Below are 22,567 nucleotides of genomic sequence, written 5' to 3'. Positions count from 1 at the left end.
TAAAATTTTAAACAGGATTTATATAATAGTAAAATCAGTTAATCTTGTTTAAAATAATAATAATAGTAGTAGTAATAGACCTTTTCGACCCTCAGTATCGGTACATGCAAGGGGGTTTATACACTGCTTGCTCTTCTTACTGTCATGATACAAAAACGCTACAGCGCAGGCTCCAGAAATCGAGATGAAAGGTAAAGTTTTACCCCCGTGTCTTTCCCTCTTAGCTACATCGAAGTAGTCTATTTCAAGTAACAAAGTTAGGGTATTTTTTTGTCGTTCCCGAGATGGCTCTCCCTCTGTCCGCAACGGGCTTTTCGTGATAAATACTAAGCCTCCACACCGGTATTGCTCCATAATCCATCCCATTTCGTTGGTCTTTGGGTGTTTGAATGTTCGACTTATTCATAGTAAGTCAAACGCGGTATAATTAGCCATTGAGTTGTGGTATCTGGAAGGAAACTGCAGTCTACGGTTTTTCCGTTTTCAATTCGGATCCTCTTCTTCAGGAAATAGCCAGTACTTAGAACGTCTTCGTAGGCAACGTGTGAAATATAGCCTTCCTATGTATGTATATAGGTATATACATGTATAAACGTCGACTTATATAATATCATATAAAGAATCAGAGGGGAATCTTTTCAATCCATCATTGGTAATCGGCGGATGGAAAGACACTGAAAACCGCATGCACGCCGTCCATGCCTTATTTCCCCGTTTCAAGAATTTATTCTGCTAATCAAGAATATTGAGCTGATAGACCTTTTTTAAAAGTTGGGGCAGTGACAAACTTATGGAACACATTTTATGATGTTCAAAATCCCAAGTGACTCTAACTCCTTGTCCAACACACCCTCCTGGAGGCTGGACATCCTAGTAACTTCTAACTAGAGGAAAAGCGCACCTCGAGAGCGCAAAGAGATGCGCAAAAGTATCCAACAAAGCCTAGCTTTTCTTCCAACACCAATGAACTTAATTTTCATGAAACAATTTATTAAATTCATTCCCAAAATCTCATATTCTGATGGGGTTTGCGTGTATTGGCTTTTGCTTAGTTCACGTTCGAGTTTAGTGGGCAAAATATTCTTGGTATGAACTTAAACTCCGCCTTATTCGTGTTATTAGACATATTAACCTATAATTTACTTTTACCTCTATAAACCGTAAATGACTTCATTTTATTGCTTTATAAACCTGTAACAATTTCAAGACGATTTAAAAAATACCTTATATTATGGTTTTTTGAGTTCCCATATATTTTTTTTTTTCATTTTTTTCGCCAATTAAATAAAGATAATTTTTTTCTCCTTTAATTTCAGATATTCAAACTAAAAAATCCCGTCTGCCTGCGAGGTTCGTTGATAATTTCACACATGCGCAGTGACTCAGTGAGTGCAGATTTGAACTAATTGTAGCAGCAAGCCAGCTTGCGTCGTGATGCGCGTGATCAAGTGGGCTATGTCCTGTGGAAAGTGCGCAAATGGAAGCTAACAATTATCGGCTCGGACTTCGCTGCTATTGTTTCTTGGAAATGATGTAATGTATTACTAATTATTTTTAATATGTACATATTTTTAGTATGTTCCATAAGTTTGTCACTGGTTACTGAGAGCTTTTCATGAAGTGACGTAGGTGAAATGTCATAGATTCTTGTAAAACGACGCTTTGTGCATGGATTTATAATAGAAGCTTACGCTTCTCTTATAAATCCATGCTTTGTGAGTCGCTGTCAAAGGCTTAGTACAGACTAAATGGGAGTATGGGACTAGAGAATACGCGCCGAGGATTTAGAGGTTAACTAACACGCAGCGCCTCTAGCGGACTGAATTGAAAACTCTTGGCGGGAAGTTCGCGAATGGTAGATAGGCAGTATAAAATGGCAAGCACTACAATTATAAAATACGTCGCATTTTTAGCATTAGAAGGTTTTCAAAATTATTTTAGGGATTCTACTCGTCGAAAAGTCTAAAATCTAATAAAAACTAAACACATTTTTAAAGTAAGAGGTATTTGTAAACCAAACGAAGTTAATACCGCAGTCTCTGGATAGTGTAACAGGGAAACTTCTGTAACTAAGCAAGTTTTTGATATTACCATGTATTTAAGTGTTCAAATTAGTAAGTTAATTAAATTAACTTGCAAGTGCTTCCAGACAGACACATTTTTGAGGTTAACTGTACCTATATACATCTCGTAGGAGTTTTGTACATTTAATTTGGGTGTTGGGATTAGATAAGATAAAGTCTAAAAACTTACTTTTTCTCTCTAAGCGCGTTAATTCATTCATTTCTTTTAATACAATGAATTCTAGAACTTCTGGGCAATTCAGTAATAATTCCTACAAGTAACTACACAACAACCCTATGGCTTCATTTAAAGATGCGGTCATTTTCCCGCCAATTTGTTCTTCTAAAATCCGCTAGAGGGCGAACGCTTCGGCTCGCTCGGCGCGTATACTACCAAGGAGGATACTCCTCCTTGATACTACATTAAAGTGTTTACTTATTTCCGCCCCTGTTCTTGAAGTCTCTCAAGGGTTTCGTCTGCTCACCGTTCTTTTGCAAAAACGTGTTTTTAGAGGGAAAGTGCGTTGGCAGCATAGATAATATACACAAGGATCGGAAGGTATGCCTTCCGTAGTGTATCTCTCTTTGCCGCGCCTGTGCGGGGGGGGGCGCACGCCAAACTTCTGCAGTTGACTTCCGCTTCTGCGCAGACGAGGTCTGCCTGCTCGTTTTTCGTGCATGACTCGCCGTACGCATGCGCTGGTTTCCGGAAGTAGAACCTACCCAGTTTGTACAAAGCGCGGCAAGCTCTCCCCCGACCTTCTGATCCTGGTGTTTATTATCTATGTTGGCAGTTGGAGGCGTATTAAAACGTTATCTTAGAACTTAAAATTTAAGTTAATTTCGATTATTTGAATATTAATTATTAAATGGGTCCCTCATTCGCGAAGACTTTTGAACAGTGTCTTATTTGAAATTCCTCTTTGGCTGACTACCTAATTAATTGGACCCCTCCTTTTCGCAATCTTATGGTAAGCTGGATAGATTACTCATATTAGAATGTTTTGTGATATCCTCATTTCTGCATGAATAGCCAACATACCTCAGTCAACTAATGTAAATATCCAGCGTGTTGGTAAGATGTTTATGTTATTTCAGCTCGCTCAGTATCTGCAGTTCAACACATACACTGATGTAAAATTTGGAACTGGATGCAGATTTCGATCGAAAAGACATTTCGATGTTCATTTGAAAACCGGTATGCCCATAAAATCACGCATCTTTCCTTTCAAATATTTACATTCAACTCTTAAGGGATTCCTGAAATATTGTGATTAAAGAATCACTTTTTGGTTCATTAGGGGAAGATGAAGTTCAAGTGCGAACAGTGCGGTTTCCAGACAGGAAAAAGCTCAACCTTAAAGAATCATAAAGTAATTCACAGTGACGAGCGTCCTTTCAAATGCGATATTTGTGAATTTCGTGCCCGAAGGCGGGATGTTTTAAAGATACATGTCGCGACTCACAGTGAAGATCGTCCTTTCAAATGCGATATTTGTGAATATCGTACCCGAACTAGCTCGTATTTGAAGAAACATGTCGCCACTCACAGTGATGAGCGTCCTTTCAAATGCGATTTTTGCGAATATCGTGCCCGAACACGCGGAAATTTAAAGATACACAATGTGACTCACAGTGACGAGCGTCCCTTTAAGTGTAATTTTTGTGATTTCGCAACCAAGTTTAAGAATGTACTAAGAGATCACATTGCTAGACTTCATCCATCAAAATCTTTAATTGAACGAAAAATTACGAAAAGTGTTCCGTCAAAACGGAAAAACCAATACGATCAGTCGACAAGCAAGCGGAAACGTGCTTCTGCGAAAGATAATGCTAGAAAACCCAATCAGGGAAACATTGAATCGAAATTGTCAGATTCGAGCGAAGTTCAGTCTGAAAGTAGATCAACTGCTGTTGCAGATATTGCGTTCCCATTAAAACAAAAGGCAGACGACAAACGGCAAAGTTCGCAACCTGAACGAAGTGGGCCAAATACAAACCATGATTCTCTTAATGAAATTGCTCAGCCGAAAGAATTGGAAATTCATTCTGAATCAGATCCCGATGAACCCAGAAACGCAACAGAGTCTCATTCTAGTCTTTCAGAATCTGTCGGTTCCAACTTCAAACAAGGGATTTCATTATTGGGCGGATTTAATACCTTATGTTCAACCATCACCTCTGAAAAAATTAAGAAAGAACCCGAACCTTTATCGAACGATAATTTTAGTTTAAAGTTTGACTTAAATTGTGTCAAATTGGAAAACGAAACTGCAACGCCTCTTCCATCAAATGAAGCCATTTACGGACCGAATTCCGACGCATCGAGGTTGGAATCATATGTAACATGGGAAGAGCCAATTGATCACCTGAAGTATGAATTTGGTTTTCATAACAATGACGCTGTTGACCAAGACAATCAGTTTACCATCAAACAGTGTTCCATTATTTTGACAAAATTGGAAGATTCGGGGAATTATCTTGGATGTTATTACGTCAAGGTGAAAGAACCACCTTATCTCTACGAGGTGGTTAAAGTTAATTTGAATCCAGTCATTTGAATCCATTTTGATATGCATAAACAAGGCGAGTCTTATGTCTGTGTTATAATTGAGTAATCGTCACAATTACAGTGATGTCATTTCAACAATCTGCGTGTTTTTCCTACCTATGTTTTCAAATAAAGTTACTCGAATTGATGAGTTACTTTGCCTTTAGAGTCAATATTGTAGGTTAAGGACATTTTGGTGTTAATCGGTTCATTTATTGATGCAGTTAAAGATATTTTTGTGTGTGAATCTGTGCATTTCTTGATGTAGTACTTAAATGTCGGGGATCTTATGACAACGTTAAGTCATAAAATCGGGGCATGGATGAAGGATGCACGTGAAAAACACTCGACGCTCTACAGGATGTGCAACTCCCTATACTAAAAAGTAGACAAGTCGATACTAGCGCCACCTGGCTACCAGCGCTGGAAACCCTCGCGTCAAAAATAAAAAATACTGGACATAAGAAAAAAAACCCTGTTTTGCATCTAGCAGACGACGCTAATGGAAAAAAATCGACGGTAGCACGTGTTTTTTCTTATGTCCAGTATTTTTGATTTTTTCCGCAAGGGTTTCCACTTTCCAGCGCTGGTAGCCAGGCGGCGCTAGTATCGACTTGTCTACTTTTTAGTAGTATAGGGAGATGCATTATGGGAAGATGGGCTGCAAAACCACGAGTGGCTAAAAGTGCGCCTTTTTTAGGGTAGAAATTACATAAAATAAAAATATAGTGAAAACGTTTACAATAAACAAAGTAATTAGCAATAATTTCTGGTTAAAACATACCTATTTTAGTAATATTTTGGAATAGGTGGAAATTTGTACAGTTGATAAACCTTGGTAATAACCAAAACAGGCGCACATTTAGCCGCAAAACCGAGTGTAGTCAATAGGGAGAGGGCGTTTGTCAGGGAGGGAAAGAACATCCGACGTCATACCTCTACCTAGGGGAGCGTTTGTAGGCGCGATAGTGAAATTCCCCCGTTAGGGGGATGGAATCGAGGTAAGAGATATAAGCCTATGACGTGGCAAGAATGGGTTTGCCCTCTCCCTAAGTTCTCGAACTAGCTCTCAGTAAGTCTCTAGCATTGCGAAGTGTCTTATGGAACATGTCTTATAAAATTATCGTATTATATTACCCTTAACTTTAGAATATTATAAGGTGTATGTAAGATCAGCTACAGCGTTAGGGAAGTGTCTATATAGGTTAAGTTCAAAGGTTCAGAGGGGTTAGTTGTTATGCCGTCTCTTAGATAATTGGTATCGCCAAGAATTAAACAAATAAACATTTTCTAATTTCAATTAAGTTTCGCCCGCCTTATGACCATTTTGAATTAAATTTCCTTGGACTGTTACTGTATAAACCAATATCGAAACACGGTTTAATTAATCAAAATCGGAAAAGGAAGCTGTCAAATAGTATCGAAAAACCGACTTTCATAGAAATTAAGGTTAACAAAACTCCGTATGAATCCACCTTATTCCGTACTGCCGGGAGTTAGGCTTATCTCGGAATTCTTGGGGGTCAATAACGGGAAGAAATTAGTCTGTCGTCTGCTACAAAGGTCAGAAACATGCTCTATAGCAGACGACAGGCGAATTTCTTCCCTTTAATGAATCCCGAGATAAGCCTAACTTCTGGCTATTGGGAATAAGGTGGATTTATTCGTTACGTGAAAATTTATGCTATTTATGCTTGATCTTGAGGTAAAAGCCATACCCAATTCTAAAACATTATACAAGAACTAATTTGTGCAACTTTCTTTTGAAATACACTTAAACATTGTTACCTAACATGTACAAAACATTCGTACATGCAGCCATTTTTACAGTACTTCAAAACCTGTCCTAACTGATGCTTTGATGAATTTTGTTTTTATTATATATATTTTTTTATCTTTTTCAATTCCCCATTGTCAAGAAAAACCGGTAATTGGAATACAAATGCAATTAGTCGTGCACCGTAAAATTAAGAGCGTTTAATGAATTTATCTTAAGCTCTTCCTCTTCATTTTTTTTTTTTCCTGTTTCACCGACGACTTTCGATTCGTTTAATTAAAACTAACGGAACGGCAGAGAGGAATGATCAAAGCGCGTTACTGTTGAATGAATGGATTAAGGTTCAGGCACCCAAACAAGTATAAAGGTTTTTAACGTTTCGAAAAAAAAAGAAAGAAAGAAGCGAGTCGAGAGAAACTTTTAATTAAACACTAGATCAAATAATGAGTCAGTTCGCTGTACTGACTGTTCCGTTGTTGGATTTTAAAGGAAAGGTGGATTCTGTTTCTAGTTATGTTTCTGGCATGGGGAACAAATGCTGCGGGCCATTCTTAGCTCTTTTTCGCTCCCGTTGCTAATACTAATTAGTTGTTTTGTTTAATTAAGATAATATTCACTAATTGACCATCAATTTTAATTTTTTAATTTAACTTAAACCACAACAATTAGTGTTATCTTTTGGGTTCAAAATCAATCAAATGGCATCTTTTGCGCAACCAAATCATTTCGATCTTCTACACCCTAATCGATCTAACAGCAATCTTTTTGGCGCTTATTTGCAACCCAAAAACCCATTAAATACAATTTTGGGCACTTATTTGGCACGCAAACTCATCAAATACCATTTGTAGGCACTTATTTGACACCCAAGCCCATGAAATGCAATCTTTTGGGCACTTATTTGACACCCAAGCCCATGAAATGCAATTTTTTGGGCACTTATTTGGCACGCAAACTCATCAAATACCATTTGTAGGCACTTATTTGACACCCAAGCCCATGAAATGCAATCTTTTGGGCACTTTTTTGACACCCAAGCCCATCAAATGCAATTTTTAGGCACTTTTTTGACACCCAAACCCATTAAATGCAATTTTTTAGGCACTTTTTTGACACCCAAACCCATTAAATGCATTTTTTGGGCTCTTATATTACACCCAAACGAATCAAATGCATTTTTTTAGGCACTTATATTACACCCAAACGAATCAAATGCATTTTTTTAGGCACTTATATTACACCCAAACGAATCAAATGCATTTTTTAGGCACTTATATTACACCCAAACGAATCGAATGCATTTTTTGGGCACTTATTTTACACCCGAACCAATCAAATGCAATTTTTTGGGTACTTATTTGACACCCGAACCAATCGAATGCTATTTTTGGGCACTTACTTTACACCCAAACTCATCCAATGCTTAATTTTTCACACTTATTTCACGAACCAAAAATCAATCCAATTTGACACCCAAACCACTGAAATGCAATATTTTGAGCATTTTTAAACCAACCCTTTTTCAGCCTCTAAATTTTGTTTTCAAATATTATACCTGTAGACATTTACAGTCTCATCTACTTAAAATGCAATCAAATATGTAACAAAAATTGTCACCTTGCCCTTTGTAAGGTACCCATTATGCGGTCAAGGGGGAACGTTTCATTATCTGTCGAACTATGATTCTAGTTTTTACTTAACTGACCATTAAAAAGGGGATTTATTTGGTTCGAAAAATAAATAATAGCTTTAACATTCTACCCTCCCTTTAAAATCGACCAACGGTGAAAAAGGCGCAAATGGGAATTCGATGAATTTAGGGGGTCGCATTCTTTGGATTCATTCTTAACACCCAAATTCCATCATCAACGTACCTAGTCTGTAGAGTCAAAGACTTTCAACCATTTTTCCCAACAACCTGCGAAGGTTGATACGAACCAGCCATTTAATATAGGCGCAAACGAATAGGACCTCATCCTACTAATTACTTGTGGAAAGGGAATACGTCACGATTGGTTAGACTTTTTTTTCAAAGGTGTGGAGCCCGTTGGAAATGCTCTGTGATAAAAATTTGTTAGCCATAGCGAAGTATATGTATAGCCATAGGTTTATAAGACATGTTACATAAGTATGACACAAGTAATGCTAGAGACTTAATGAGAGCTAGAGAACAACGTGAGAATTGCCTACACTCTGTTTTGTAGTCCATATTCCTATTTAGTTTGTACTAAGCCTTTGACAACGACACACCAGGCGTCACTTTACGAGAATCTATGACGTTTAACCTACGTCACTAAATGACAAGCTCTCAGTAACCAGCGACAAACTTATGGAACGTATCTTACGAACTTATGGTATGGCCTTTTGGATGTGGTCCAACGTTTGAACGATTGAATGGAATTCCTTTTGAAAATGGTTGTGGCTGGGTAACTGGGGTATTTGAAGGCATTCTAGAATCTTTTCGTGGCACTCTCAGTCTAGGCATTCCCAGCATTATCTTGATTAATTACGCTCATTAAGAGATTGCGGCTCCGAGAGAGTTAACGACTTTAAATGGCAAATAAAACGAGATACGTCTTTCCCACACTATATAGCTGTCGGCATTTTACTTAATGAATTTATACTAAATTATTATTTAATGTTAAATGGTTTGAGTCTATAATTTTTTTTAAAGGCAATGGATTGTTAATGATTTCTTTGTTCCTTTCTTATTTTGTAGAATGATGGATTATTAATTACTTCGAAAATGTCAAAGGATTCGTATAGTGGACAGTTAATTCGGGAAATATCAAAGGATGAAACTATTAAGCCCAATTCTAGAATGACCCGACCGAGGATGGACCCGTAATTGCGAGATATAACGGTAGGATTTCAATTATCTTTTAATTGATGGGTTTGTTTGTATATATCGGGGAGACTTTTGCAAAATGAACTAATTATTGGTGTGGAAACCACTACTTCGTGGTATACGTGGAGACCGTTGCAAAGTCATCTTAAGGGTTTATTAGTTGGTTTATGGGAAAATAATTTTTGGATGGACTGTGTTACACTTCGTATATATATGGGAAAATTTGTTGAATGAACTGCCGTACACTTTTGTATTTGCATATTGGGAAACTGTTGTAGGATGAACTGCTTTACGCTTCGTATTTGCATTTGCAAACACTGTGTTGTAGGGTGAACTTATATCTGCATATGCGAAGATTGTGCTGTAGGATGAACTACCTTGCACTGTTTGTTTGTCTGTAGGGAAAGTGTTATAAGATTAACTTCTTAAAAACACTTCGTATTTACATATGTAAACACTATCTTGCACTCTTTGCAACTGTTGTAGGATGAACTACGTTACGTTTTGTACTTGCTTATGGGAAAACTGGTATTTAAGTCCGTTACACTTTATATTTGCTTATGCAAACACTGTATTGTAGTGTGAACTGCGTTACACTTCGCATTTGCATACGCGAATACCGTGTTGTAGGACGAACTGTGTTACACTTTGTTCATGCATACGCGAACACTGTATTGTAGGATGAACTACCTTGCACGTTTTGTGTGTCTAAGGGAAACTGTTGTAAGATGAACTACGTTACATTTTGTACTCATATGGGGAAACTGTGGTATAATGAACTGCGTTACACATTGTATTAGTGAATTTCAATCGTACTAGCACCCTTATGTTATGGTTTCAAATAATTCGAATGAATTCAACCCGTCCACTATACCCCGTGAATAATTACCATCCCTCCTTTTCAAGTATAGTAGCGCATATGCACGATGCTTTTATATTAAATTTTCCCACCAAAACTATACCACAAAGCATCTGTACACAAATTCATATTTACCACATCACCAAATCGCTCGTGTCTGACTCTTTTGTGCCACGAATATCCCACTCAAATTTGACCCTATTCAATATATTTAAAAAGCAGACGACCACACAAAAGATTTAGATTGTTAAAAACAAGTTTCCCAACCAACAGCGGAGAGGGTCCAACGCGCTCTCTCCCCTAAAATCCTTACATCATCTAAATATAAAGAGCTCGACTTCAAAATGGAGAAGGGGGGGGGTTTATGAAAATCTAGCCCGATGTGCTACTATAAACTATATGAAATTCGACGCGTGCCGTCTATATAACGAATCGGAAAGATGAATATAAAAACGTCACCCATATAGGCCTAACTTTCTCTGAAGTCGCACGACCCAACAGCACCCATAAAGTGATATTTTGGGAATGGAGGGAGTTTAGACCAAAAAGTGTATGGCTTTAAAGTGTCACTGACAGAAATTATGGGAGTGTTTTTGGGGAAATATTGAGTCGAAAGGCCACCGTTTTTAAATTTTAATTGGAGTGTTTTTAATTGAGGACTGAAATGAATGGTTAATAAATGTAAGGGGTCATCCGTAAAACACTCCAATCATAACTTGTAAACGGTGACCTTCATAGGCACTAATGTCATAGAAATTACCTTTTCGACTCGAAATCGCTTAAACAGGCCTGATACTCACTTACAGCCTAAAAAATAGTGAAAAAAGTGACTAACCGTATTAAAAATAGTAACTGAAAAGTGACTAAATAGTGATTAAAAAATATCGCAAATGAACTATTCAAAGTGGAAAAAATACTGATATAATGCTGTTACTGCAATATTTCTCATTTATAACAATTAATAATCACATTTTATGACTTTTTTATGGCAATTGGTTATTATTTAAAATAATAATATAGGAAGTGCAAATTTTATCACATTTTTTTCAAGACGTTATGAGATTCGATTTTTTCTTGTCTATTTCTTTTTGAAATTGAGATTCGGGATTCGGCGCGAAAGCAAACAATAGCAGACGATTTTAACTTTGCCCCCCCCCCAAAAAACACCTGCTACAGCAGTAACAGTACCGTAGCTCCCTCAGGCCTTTTCTCTCTACGAGCCTTGCGCCAGGAGGATCCTCCTGGCTTGCGCTTATAGCGTTTTCCTTTGGGTCCTCGCGGAGCGCTCCCAAGGAGCAATAAAAATTGTAGTAGTAGTTTCCAGCTTCGTTAAAGACTGTTTTTGAAGAATAGGATCTCCTAGTTTAATTCTTCCATGGGAGCGCTCCGCGAGAACCCAAAGGAAAACGCCATTAGATTGTCGTCGGAATGCACTGAAATATAGGCGGTATCCTACAGTACACAGAACGCGTTCCCGATTTTAAAAGATAAATTTCAAGAAACCTAAAAAAAGTGATAAATAGTGACTAATTTTCGAAAAAGTGACTTTTAGTGACCGAATTTAAAAAAAGTGATTTTAAGTGAGAAAAGTGACTCAGTATCAGGACTGCTTAAAGAACACTGCTATAATTTCTGAGACACCCTGTGTATTAATCATTATTATCCACTGATTCTGGACACTTAATATTTAATATTTTCCTATTTTTTCGTTGTTTTTGCGCTATTTCATGTAGGGCTGTGCGAGCCTTGAATTTTTGGTTTCGAGTCGAGTCTCGAGTATTGAAATTTTCCCTTATCGAGTATCGAGCCGAGTCTCGAGTACTCGAATCGAGTATCGAGTAGTTAGAAAATTTGTTTCGAGTATTTATCGAGTAATTGGGAATTGGTTTTGCAGTATTTCAGCACTTTCTGTTAATTTATCGCTCTAATAATAGATATTTAGTGTAATTTCGATCATCGACAACTTCTTCAAACATTTACCAGACAGTATTAGTCTTCTTCCCTTTCAATTTAACAAACTAATTCCTCCTCAATATCTTCTTCGGAATATCATTCCTCACCTTAGCCACTAGCCTTTATTATCTTTCGCGTAAGTCCCAAACGAAAATTACTAAGCTGAACTTAAAAAAGAAGAAGAAATAAATTAATAAAATAAAAATATAATTATAATTGTCAACGCTATTATTAACTGCATTTTATTACTTTTACTTCCACTATTGAACCAGCTAGGCGCTACTACCCTACTACATTACACTGGCATTATGATCTAAACTACCCAATAAGCACTAACATGCGTCTTTTAACCAATAAACGTGACTTTCTAGTGGATTTTTATAGCTACTACATCAAATTTTCAGAGTTAAAGGCCTTTAAAAAGCAGGTTCGAGTATTTATCGAGCCTTGGTTTGATACTCGAAACGTTTTCGAGTCTCAGAAAATCTCTTATCGAGTATCGAGTCGAGTACTCGGCTCGATACTCGATCGAGTACTCGAGTCTTATCGAGTACTCGAGTCTTATCGAGTACTCGCACAGCACTAATTTCATGGTATTTCCAAATTCCCCACTAAATGCATATCTTGGGCTTCTTAGCTTTGACTTGACCGTTTTTGACCATTGACATTCTTTTTCATTATTATTTAAAATCATTTTAAACCTAATTTCCAAAATTCGCCCTGTACAATTTCTATAGTGAAATCCATATAGCAACGTTTTATTTGCGTACAGCTCAGAGTGTAAAACGATCTCGTTCGAATTTCCCTTTTTGGACATTTTAACATCAAAATTAACAAAAAAAAAACTTTTTTCAAAACTATAAATAATAAGTTATCTTATATGAAACACACAAGTAGATTTTTCTCTATAAAGGTTGAAATTAATAACTAGACATGAAATTTAACAGTATAAATTTCTCTTACGCTCTCGAATTGAATGTTTCCACAATTACAAAAATGTCAAAGGCCCTTTAATATCAAGTACGTTCGGCAGGGAAAATCTCCCATCTGGGACCGATTTCGGTCGCTGAAGAGTATTGCAGTGAAAACGAAACGAGTAATTGACTCCCGGAGGCGGACTGCACCGTTCTACAGTGCGCCCACTAAATTTGGTAGCCAACTATAAAGAGGCCACGATTATACCGGGGACCCTACAAATCCTAAAACCTGTTCAGTCTAACGCGATGAATTCAAAACTAAGTACTTCAGTACCTATTTTTTCACGTAAATGGCGGGTTTATCTGTATTAACATATTACCATGGACAAATGGGCCCGGGTAACCTTGCTACCACAGTTTTTAGTTTTCTGGGGCTCGTATATCTAGAAATAATCGTAGGAAAGGTTTTCCCCGCCTTTTTTTTATGGGATTTCTGTCTGCTCTCGTTTCCCGCGCGATTTTCCCGCGCAAAATATAGTAACAGATGAAGCTCCCGGGATAGGTGCTTTCCCTCGGAGTTAGCCCTATTTTCAGTATGAAATATTGTTGGGTCTCTACGGGTCGGCCGAAACAGAAGGTTTTATACGCTTTTTTACGATGCTTTACAGCGTTTGGGATATAGAAATGAATATTAACACGTATCGGAGCCTGCATGGAGGACCTCCATGGGAAGCTAGTCCTCTTGTGAACTTACACTGCTTGAATCAATTTATAGTATTTTTGTGTTCAGGGAGATGTATAGTTGTATATAACATCTGCTGGTCTCAATATATATATAACGATACATGATACGCTGGTTTTCAAAATCAATCATTACAATTTAAACTTTCATTAAGTATCTTTTTGTTTTAAAGGATATTAAGTTATTAACTTATCTTTATAAGAGGGGTTGATCAATTAATTTTTGCTAAAATGTATAGGCATAGTTCTCGATTAGAATGTTTAAAATGACTTAATCATATTCAATGTGATTATATCTTAAATTTAACTTCAGTGTTAACGTTATAAAACTAATTTTACTCTTAAAGTACTATACTCTGGGCTAGAATGTTTTCTTTTTAATCGAAAGTACATATAAAATAATGGATGTCATCAATTGGAACCATGTTTCTATCCACAATATTAAAGAAGATACAAGCAATTAAGTTTCCGTAATGGATGGCACTACGCGTTAGGCTACTACGCAATACACTGGGAGTATCCCTATTGGACGAATCCGTCAGGTGGTACTAGGCATCCAATAGGGAGTATTTCCCAGTGCTTAGTAGGTGCCATTAAGGAAACTTAATTGCTTGTATCTTCTTTAATATTGTAGATAAACACGTAGTTCCAATTTGAAGTATTCCTTATTTTATACGATCCTTCAAATAATAAAGGGTAAATCTTATAACATGACTCTTTCCTTTAAGCCAGACAATAGTCCTGGTCCATATTGAAGTAACGCCGCCGATACGGCGGTCGCTCATTTTCGGCGGCGAAACCTAGCGCCATTTTAGGAGGTGCAATGCTGCCAGACACATTTCCCTAGTATTTTTTGGACTGATTGTCGTCGGCTGCTATTCATACCATATAAGGACACAGAACATCCCTAAAGGTTAATTTTTGTTCACGGAAACTTTAATTGGCCTTATTTCAATACTATTTAAATAAATTGGAAACCTCAATTCCTAAACGTGGAACAAAATATAGTAAAAAATTAAAGAATAAGGCTAGGACGCTGCCATTTTATAATTGTGCCCTGCAGTTCTCTCAATTATGAAGCAGACGATAATCAGTTACCAAAACCACGGCCCACCCGCTCACGGACGTGATCGAGTTAGCTATGCGAAAAAATCCCTCTCTCCATAAATGGCGGCCAATCACCTGATTTTATTTTTCCCGCGGAAAACGCCGCGAGATTCTTGAGAACTATGCGGCGCTCAAATGGACCAATACTATTAATAAACATCAAAAAACCGTCGCAAGTTATACGCTCATATATCGTAAATGGAATGTTTAGGTCCATTTCATCATAGTCAAGTCTAAGAAATCGTTCCAACCTAGTACTTTCCCACCACTATTTCTAAAAAAACAAGATATAAAAAATTGCAGAAAAATGGTTGGAAAAACAGGCAAAAAGGTCTTTTTTTTCCACCCACTCCATCACTGCACGAAGCATTTCACGTGTAGCAGTGAAAATATAGCTAATGAATAGAAAGTTCACCTTTGTCAAGGCATTATAAAAACTTGGGCCACTTTAGATGTTTAGGGAATTAAGTACAACCGGTTTTGATTTTAGACTTATCCACGACGCCTCTATTTGGTTACCTCCTTACGTTGCTTTTACCATTAGTTCGTAAGATATGTTTCATAGTATGACACTATCGTTACTCCCTAATGCTAGAGATTTACAGCTCGAGCTAGTTCGAGAACGACAAGCGAGAATTGACTACTTTCGGTTAATTTTGCAGTCCATCTTCCTATTTAGTCTGTACTATCCTTTGACAACGCCTCACCAGAATCTATGACCTACGTCACTTCATGACAAGCTCTCAGTAACCAGTGACAAACTTATGGAACATATCTTATGAACGTATGCTTTTACCATTTGAGTCATGTGTTTGACAACAAAGACATTAGATATGGCTTCAATCAAGACTGACCAAATTTGGTGGACTGGTGACTTTGAAGCCCTGTCTTACGTCTTTGTTGTCCAGATACCAATCAATGTTCCGTTTTAACCCTAAATCGTGCAGACTATACTTATGCCCCCCCTCCTTTTTTGAGAAGGGTAAACCCATTTGTTTTAGAAAAAACCGGAACTGTAAAAATTACGACTAAACGGAAGCTTAAAAGGACTTCCTCAAGCTTCCACTCCTCGCTGTTTTCTCTTTTTGCACGCTGATAGTGAGAGTGTAAGAAAGAATATTCTGTTAAAGCAAGCGGCGAACATGCCGGTACCGAGAGAGAGGTATTTGTCATCTATAGGGTCCACCGGTATTAAAAAATTGGGCTCAAAAATCGAATCTTCCCCTTTTATACGCGGAAATAGAAGCGGAACCGTCTATACTACTCTATAGTGTCCTATAAAAACCGTCTGAGCGAAAAAGAGAAAGAATTCTTTCCTACGCGCTCTCCATACTATTATAACCTTTTCCCCATTTTACCAAAGAACTGGGGATGAAAGAGTTTCTCGCGCATAGGATAAAAGGATATATCCATTCGGAGTTCATCTCAATTTGAACGTTCTGTAACAGTCCATAATTTGTAGTAAAGGTTTACCAAAAGCTCCTTTGCATCTCTCCGTCTTCTAACATGGCGAAACCCTAATTTTTCTTGAAGGAGATAGGGATGGAGTGGAGACCCGCATACGTATAACGTTGCTTCTATACCACCACCTACGGAACGGCACCGAAGTCCTCCCAGCATCCTCAGCGTTTAGGTAGGGTCGTATAGCACAGAATTGTAAGGGACGCCCCCTGTGTCTTAAAAATAGAAGCTATAGTTCTCATACAAATACAATGGCGCCACGCGGCAGCACTCAACAATCGCCTACCGAAGCCCGAAGGGTAGGGGCGTGTGCGCAAGGTACACTGGGAGACTTTCATTGCCGCAGATCGCCCATCATTATTTCAACTCCGTCTTACCTCATTTTCCCCCTGCTTTATTACTGTCTTTATGGGGCTAACACTGACTGGTCCGCGGTCCACAACTTTGAGAAGCGCTGCTCAACCTCAAGGAACAACTTTATTCTTATCTCTGCCATTTTCGCAGAGATACAATTAGGGCGCGATAAAATCTTAACTCCTTTCCTGTTAGCGCTTTTGAAGACTCCAAATCATAGATTTGCATCGCGGCAACACATTGCGCGGTTATTTTTCGTAACAAATTTTTAAAATCGTTTCATGAAGCAGTACTTCTAGCCCGTTTTCAGTTTGGTTTTGTGTAACGTAAAGCGAGTAATTATTTACAAAACATTTATAGTAGAGAAGCCAAATTGCTTCTAATACCATTCAATTACGTCAGAGAGTATAGCCCACCGTATACCGATGAGATTCTCGGTATACGGTGGTCCTGTGAGGAGGAGGGGGGGTCATTTCTTCCCCCTTTTCGTTCTTCTCTCTCTAGGTCGTGCCGTGCCTTAGGGGGAAAATATGGTGGGAAGGAGGGGGGGGGCATAACCATTGTCATACCCCCTGGTGGTGGAGGGTGATCTGGTTGATTATTACTATCTGCCAATTGTGTATCGTGCCTGAGGGGGTAGGGGTTGGGAGGAATTGATAACGTCACGTGTCACGTGATGGTGTTCGGGAATTTTGAATTTATTTTTAGTGTATTGGTATGACGTCACGTAATATATTGATGTTGAAGGCATTCAGTGACCATAGTGGTATTATTTAGGCGTATTTTGAGGATATTGTGTACATTTTTTATTATTTTTTATTAAGGTCTCTATGTATGCTTATGTTATACTAAAGAACTAGTTTTAATTGAGGTATGGTTTACGTAGTTTAAGCTACGATGCGGTTCTACAGTCGGGTGTTCTCCTGTTTTATACTGGTTATTGAGTTACAGGGTTAAAACAATAGTACATTTTAATATCATAAAAAGGGAATTACGGCTGTTTTCACACAATTTGTAGGCTTTTTCTATGGTAGATTCTGGTTGGTTTATGCTATATTAGATATTGTAAGATAGTTTTATGCTATTGGATGCTTATTCTATGGTAGATCCGGGTAGGTTTATGCTATATTAGATCATGAAGGATAGGTTTATGAGAGGCCTAGTCTATGGTAAATGCCGAAAAAGATAGGTTTATGCTATTGTAGGCTTATTTTATGGTAGATAATGGTAGGTTTATGCTATATTAGGTCGTGAAAGATAGGCTTATGCTAGGTTTATTCTTTGGTAAATGCTGAAAAAGATAGGCTTTTGGTATTTTAGACTTATTCTATGTTAGATCCTGGCAGGCTTATGCTGTATTACATTCTTTGGTAATTGCTGCAACAATATACTCTAATGCTATCTTATTCTATGGTAGATCCTAGGCGTTTTTAAAATAGCTTCGTACATGCATTTTATAACTTGATCATTCAAAAGGTTGTAGTGAAATTTCTCGTTCAGTTTTCCTGCCTCAGCCTTTGTTAGAGTGAAGACTCTACCCTCGTTGAATACTATCTCCCCTCCATAACGGTTATTTTTATTTTCAAGTTCAAGTAACGATAATTACCCCTGAGGGTATATTGACTGATGCTTTTTTATTGTCCTTTATTGGCTACCCACCAGGTGGTTAAGGGCCTTAAAAGGGGGCGTGGCTAAACCATTTGTATTATCAATGGATCTGTATTTAGATTGATTTATGACTCACACAAACGTGTTAAGACATTCCATCTGTTTTTTATTTATACGTAACCACGTTCAGACGTTCTATGTTTGATCCTTAAAGATAGTCTTAGGTTATTTTAGGCTTATGCTGTATTAGTTCTTAAAAGATAGGCTTTTGCTAGGTTTATTCTTTGGTAGATGCTGAAAAATATAGTCTTATGCTAGGTTATTCTATGTTACTGGTAAGTTTATGCTATATTAGAGTTTGAAAGATAGGTTTATGCCAATGTAATCTTATTACGACATTCAGTGTCACTTAACTCTAGAGGTATTGTAGGATATTGTGTACATTTAGGGGATAATTTATTGGTAATTCTATAGGCTCAATAGACCCTTTCTACACCCACCCATCCTGTAATGCTATTCTCTGTATGATTTTGAGGTCTCTATGTATGCTTATGTTATACCAAACAACTAGTTTTAATTGAGATATGGTTTACATTGCAAAATACATTTATAAATTTAGCTACGACGCGGTTCTAGGTGTACTCATGTTTTGTATTGTTATTATTTTGGTGTATCTTTAGGATATTGTGTACATTTAGGGTATGCTTTATTGGTAATTCCATAGGTTCAATAAACCCTTTCTTCACACACCCTTCCCGTAATGTTATTCTGTGTATGATTTTGAGGTCTCCATGTATGCTTATGTTTCTCTTATATTAAAGAACCAGTTTTAATTGAGATATGGTTTACATTGAAAAAGATACAAATTAAGTTACGATGATGTTCTAGGTGTACACCTGTTTTGTATTGGTTATTGAGCTACAGGGTTAAAACGATAGCACATTTCAATATCATAAAAGGGGAATTACGGCATTTTTTACTCTAATCGGTAGCCGATAATTAGTTAAAATGAACAAATATTACTAAAAAAAACTCAGAACCTAAGAATTACACTAGTTTGAAAGGATTGGTGAATAAATACATTAATAATTGTCTAAAATACATAGGCTTATGCTATGGTAGATCCTGAAAAATATAGGTTTATGCTATTGCAGGCTTATTCTATGGTAAATCCTGGTAGGTTTATGCTATACTACAGCTTGAAAGATAAGTTTATGCTAATGTAAGCTCATTACGACATTCAGTGCCACTTAACTCTACTACTCTAGAGGTATTGTAGGATATTGTGTACATTTAGGGGATGTTTTATTGGTAATTCTATAGGTTCAGCAGACCCTTTCTACACCCTTCCCATTATGTTATGCTTTGTACGATTTTAAGGTATCTCCATGTATGTTTATGTTGTTCTTATACTGAAGAACCAGTTTTAATTGAGATATGGTTTACATTGAAAAAGGTACAAATTAAGCTACGAGGAGGTTCTAGGTGTGCACCTGTTTTGTATTGGCTAGTAAACGAGTTACAGGGTTATTAGTACATTTTAATATCATAAAAGGGGGATTACGGCATTTTTTACACTATTCCGTAGCCAATAATTAGTTAAAATGATCAAATATTACTAAAAAAACTCAGAACCTTAGGATTACACTAGTTTTGATACGATTTGGTAATAAATATAATACTAATTGACTAAAATTCAAAGGCTTATGCTATTGTAGATCCTGAAAAATATAGGTTTATGCTATTGCAGGCTTACTCTATGGTAAATCCTGGTAGGTTTATGTTATATTAGAGCTTGAAAGATAGGTTTATACTAATGTAAGCTTATTACGACATTCAGTGTCACTTAACTCGAGGGGTATTGTAGGATATTGTGTACATTTAGGGGATGATTTATTGGTAATTCTACTGGTTCAGCAGGCCCTTTCTACACCCACCCATCATGTAGTGCTATTCTCTGTATGATTTTGAGGTCTCCATGTATGCTTATGTTATTCTTATACTAAAGAACTAGTTTTAATTGAGATATGGTTTACATTGAAAATGGTATAAATTTAGCTACGACGCTGTTCTAGGTATATTCATGTTTTGTATTGTTATTAGGTGTATCTTTAGGATATTGTGTACATTTAGGGTGTGATTTATTGGTAATTCCATAGGTTCAATAGACCCTTTTTACACACACCCTTCCTGTAATGTTATTTTTTGTATGATTTTAAGGTCTCCATGTGTGCTTATGTTTCTCTTCTATTAAAGAACCAGTTTTAATTGAGATATGGTTTACATTGCAAAAGGTACAAATTAAGCTACGATGATGTTCTAGGTGTACTCATGTTTTGTATTGTTGTTATTTTGGTGTACATTTGGGGTATGAATTATTGGTAATTCCATAGGCTCAGTAGACCCTTTCTACACTCACCCTTCCCATAATGCTATTCTCTGTATGATTTTGAGGTATGCTTATGCCAGTCTTATACTGAAGAACCAGTTTTAATTGAGATAAGGTTTACGTAGTTTATTGAAATGTGTACAAATTAAGATACGATGATGTTCTAGGTGTACACATGTTTTTGTATTGGCTAGTAAACGAGTTACAGGGTTAAAAGGATAGCATATTTTAATATCATAAAAGGGGAATTACGACATTTTTTACACTAATCGGTAGCCGATAATTAGTTAAAATGAACAAATATTACTAAAAAAACCCAGAACATAAGGATTACACTATCTTTGATACGATTTGGTGAATAAATACAATACTAATTGATTAAAATACAAAGGCTTATGCTACCATAGATCCTGAAAAATATAGGTTTATGCTATTGTAGGCTTATGCTACTATTGATCCTGAAAAATATAGGTTTATGCTATTGTAGGCTTATTCTATGGTAGATCGTGGTAGGTTTATGCTATACTTGTTCTTGAAAGATAGGTTTATGCTAGGTTATTCTATGATACTGGTAGGTTTATGCTATGTTATTCTATGGTAGAGCCTGGTAGGTTTATGCTATGTTATTCTATGGTAGAGCCTGGTAAGTTTATGCTAGGCTTATTCTATAGTAGATCCGGGTAGGTTTATGTTATATTAGGCTCAATCTATGGTAGATCCTGGTAGGCTTATGCTAATGTAAGCTTATGTTAGATCCTGGTGGGCTTATGTTAGGTTATTCTATGATAGATCCTGAAAGAGAAGTTCATGCTAGTTTATTCTAGTTGTATATGCGGAAGAATCGGAGTTTGTATTAGGTTTAGAACATTGAACACTACTAAAATACACATGAATATTGATTAAAATACTAACATTTCCATAATACTATCTTAAAAACCCCAATTTTACCATGCACAAGTGCCTTATTATAAACTAAAGCTGAATTTCATACGAATAATACTAAACTGCAAGGAATTTATATAAAATACATGCAAAAGTTATAGCCGAATACTGGCTAAAATACACATGACTATTGATTAAAATACTGGCATTTATATAACACAAGCTAAAAAAACAACAATTTTACCATGCACAAGTGGATTATTAGAAATTAATACTGAATTTCATACGAACAATACTGAATCACACTTGATTTATATACGATACATGCAAAAGTTATAGCAGAATACTACTAAAATGCACATGAATATTGATTAAAATACTGGCATTTACTTATTACTACCTAAAAAACACCAATTTTACCATGCACAAGTTCCTTATTAGAAATTAATACTGAACTTCATACGAATAATACTAAAGTACACAAGAATATTGACTAAAATATCCATATTGTTATAATGCAAAGTGAAACATACCCTTTTTATGAAGCAAAAGATGCTTTGTATTAACTATCATGCTTCCACAATTCTATTTCATCTCGAAAGTCACTGCCGTACCTGATTTAAATCTATGGTGAATCATCTGTCCATTCGTCATATGTTTTCTATTTAGCACACATTTTAAGGGACATTTTTACCAAAACAAGAATTACATATTACATAAGGTGCATCGGAGGAAACACGTGATTTCTTACTAATCTTGCCAACAACCTTTCTCTCCAGAGTTCGGAAGTGAAATGACTCTCTATAATTTACAAAAGCCCCTTTTGGCCACCCAACAGGTGTGTGTTATATGACATTAAGGGGGAGGAGGGGTCAAACTTGGTTCATAACAAAAGAATTTATCCCCATCTGTTTTTATTTATACGTAAACACGTTCAGACGTGTCTAGATTTTTGAGATGGGGGGGGGGAGAACGCAGTTCCATTTGATTCCTGGCTATATTATCAATGGAATTTATTTTGTCCTTTCTTTAATTGGACCACCCACCAGGTTTTATG

The 22,567-nt window shown here is 36.7% G+C and overlaps 3 protein-coding genes across 4 annotated transcripts in view; 2 read left to right on the top strand and 1 right to left on the bottom strand.

Annotated features, from left to right (window-relative positions):
• Positions 1–22,567, bottom strand: part of LOC149610541 (neurogenic protein big brain-like) — a 291,238-nt gene that overhangs the window by 197,230 nt on the left and 71,441 nt on the right. The gene's annotated exons all lie outside the window — the stretch shown is intronic.
• Positions 1–22,567, top strand: part of LOC149610545 (uncharacterized) — a 95,540-nt gene that overhangs the window by 48,217 nt on the left and 24,756 nt on the right. Inside the window, exons 2-3 of the mRNA XM_089859511.1 lie at positions 1,317–1,533; positions 9,111–9,254. The gene's annotated coding sequence lies outside the window, so the exon portion shown is untranslated. The remainder of the gene's footprint in view (positions 1–1,316; positions 1,534–9,110; positions 9,255–22,567) is intronic.
• LOC149610546 (uncharacterized) lies at positions 2,601–4,769 on the top strand. Its single transcript, XM_089859106.1, has 2 exons — positions 2,601–3,034; positions 3,365–4,769. Exons 1-2 carry the CDS (start codon positions 3,032–3,034, stop codon positions 4,622–4,624), a joined length of 1,263 nt encoding a protein of 420 aa, XP_089715232.1. The 5' UTR covers positions 2,601–3,031; the 3' UTR covers positions 4,625–4,769.

Source organism: Phalangium opilio, unplaced genomic scaffold (assembly GCF_054372755.1).
Source record: "Phalangium opilio isolate 3A_F unplaced genomic scaffold, DU_Popi_V2 ptg000329l_1, whole genome shotgun sequence".
NCBI classification, from domain to species: domain Eukaryota; kingdom Metazoa; phylum Arthropoda; class Arachnida; order Opiliones; family Phalangiidae; genus Phalangium; species Phalangium opilio.
Note: the sequence above shows the minus strand (reverse complement) of the source record. Positions and strands in the feature narration are given on the sequence as shown.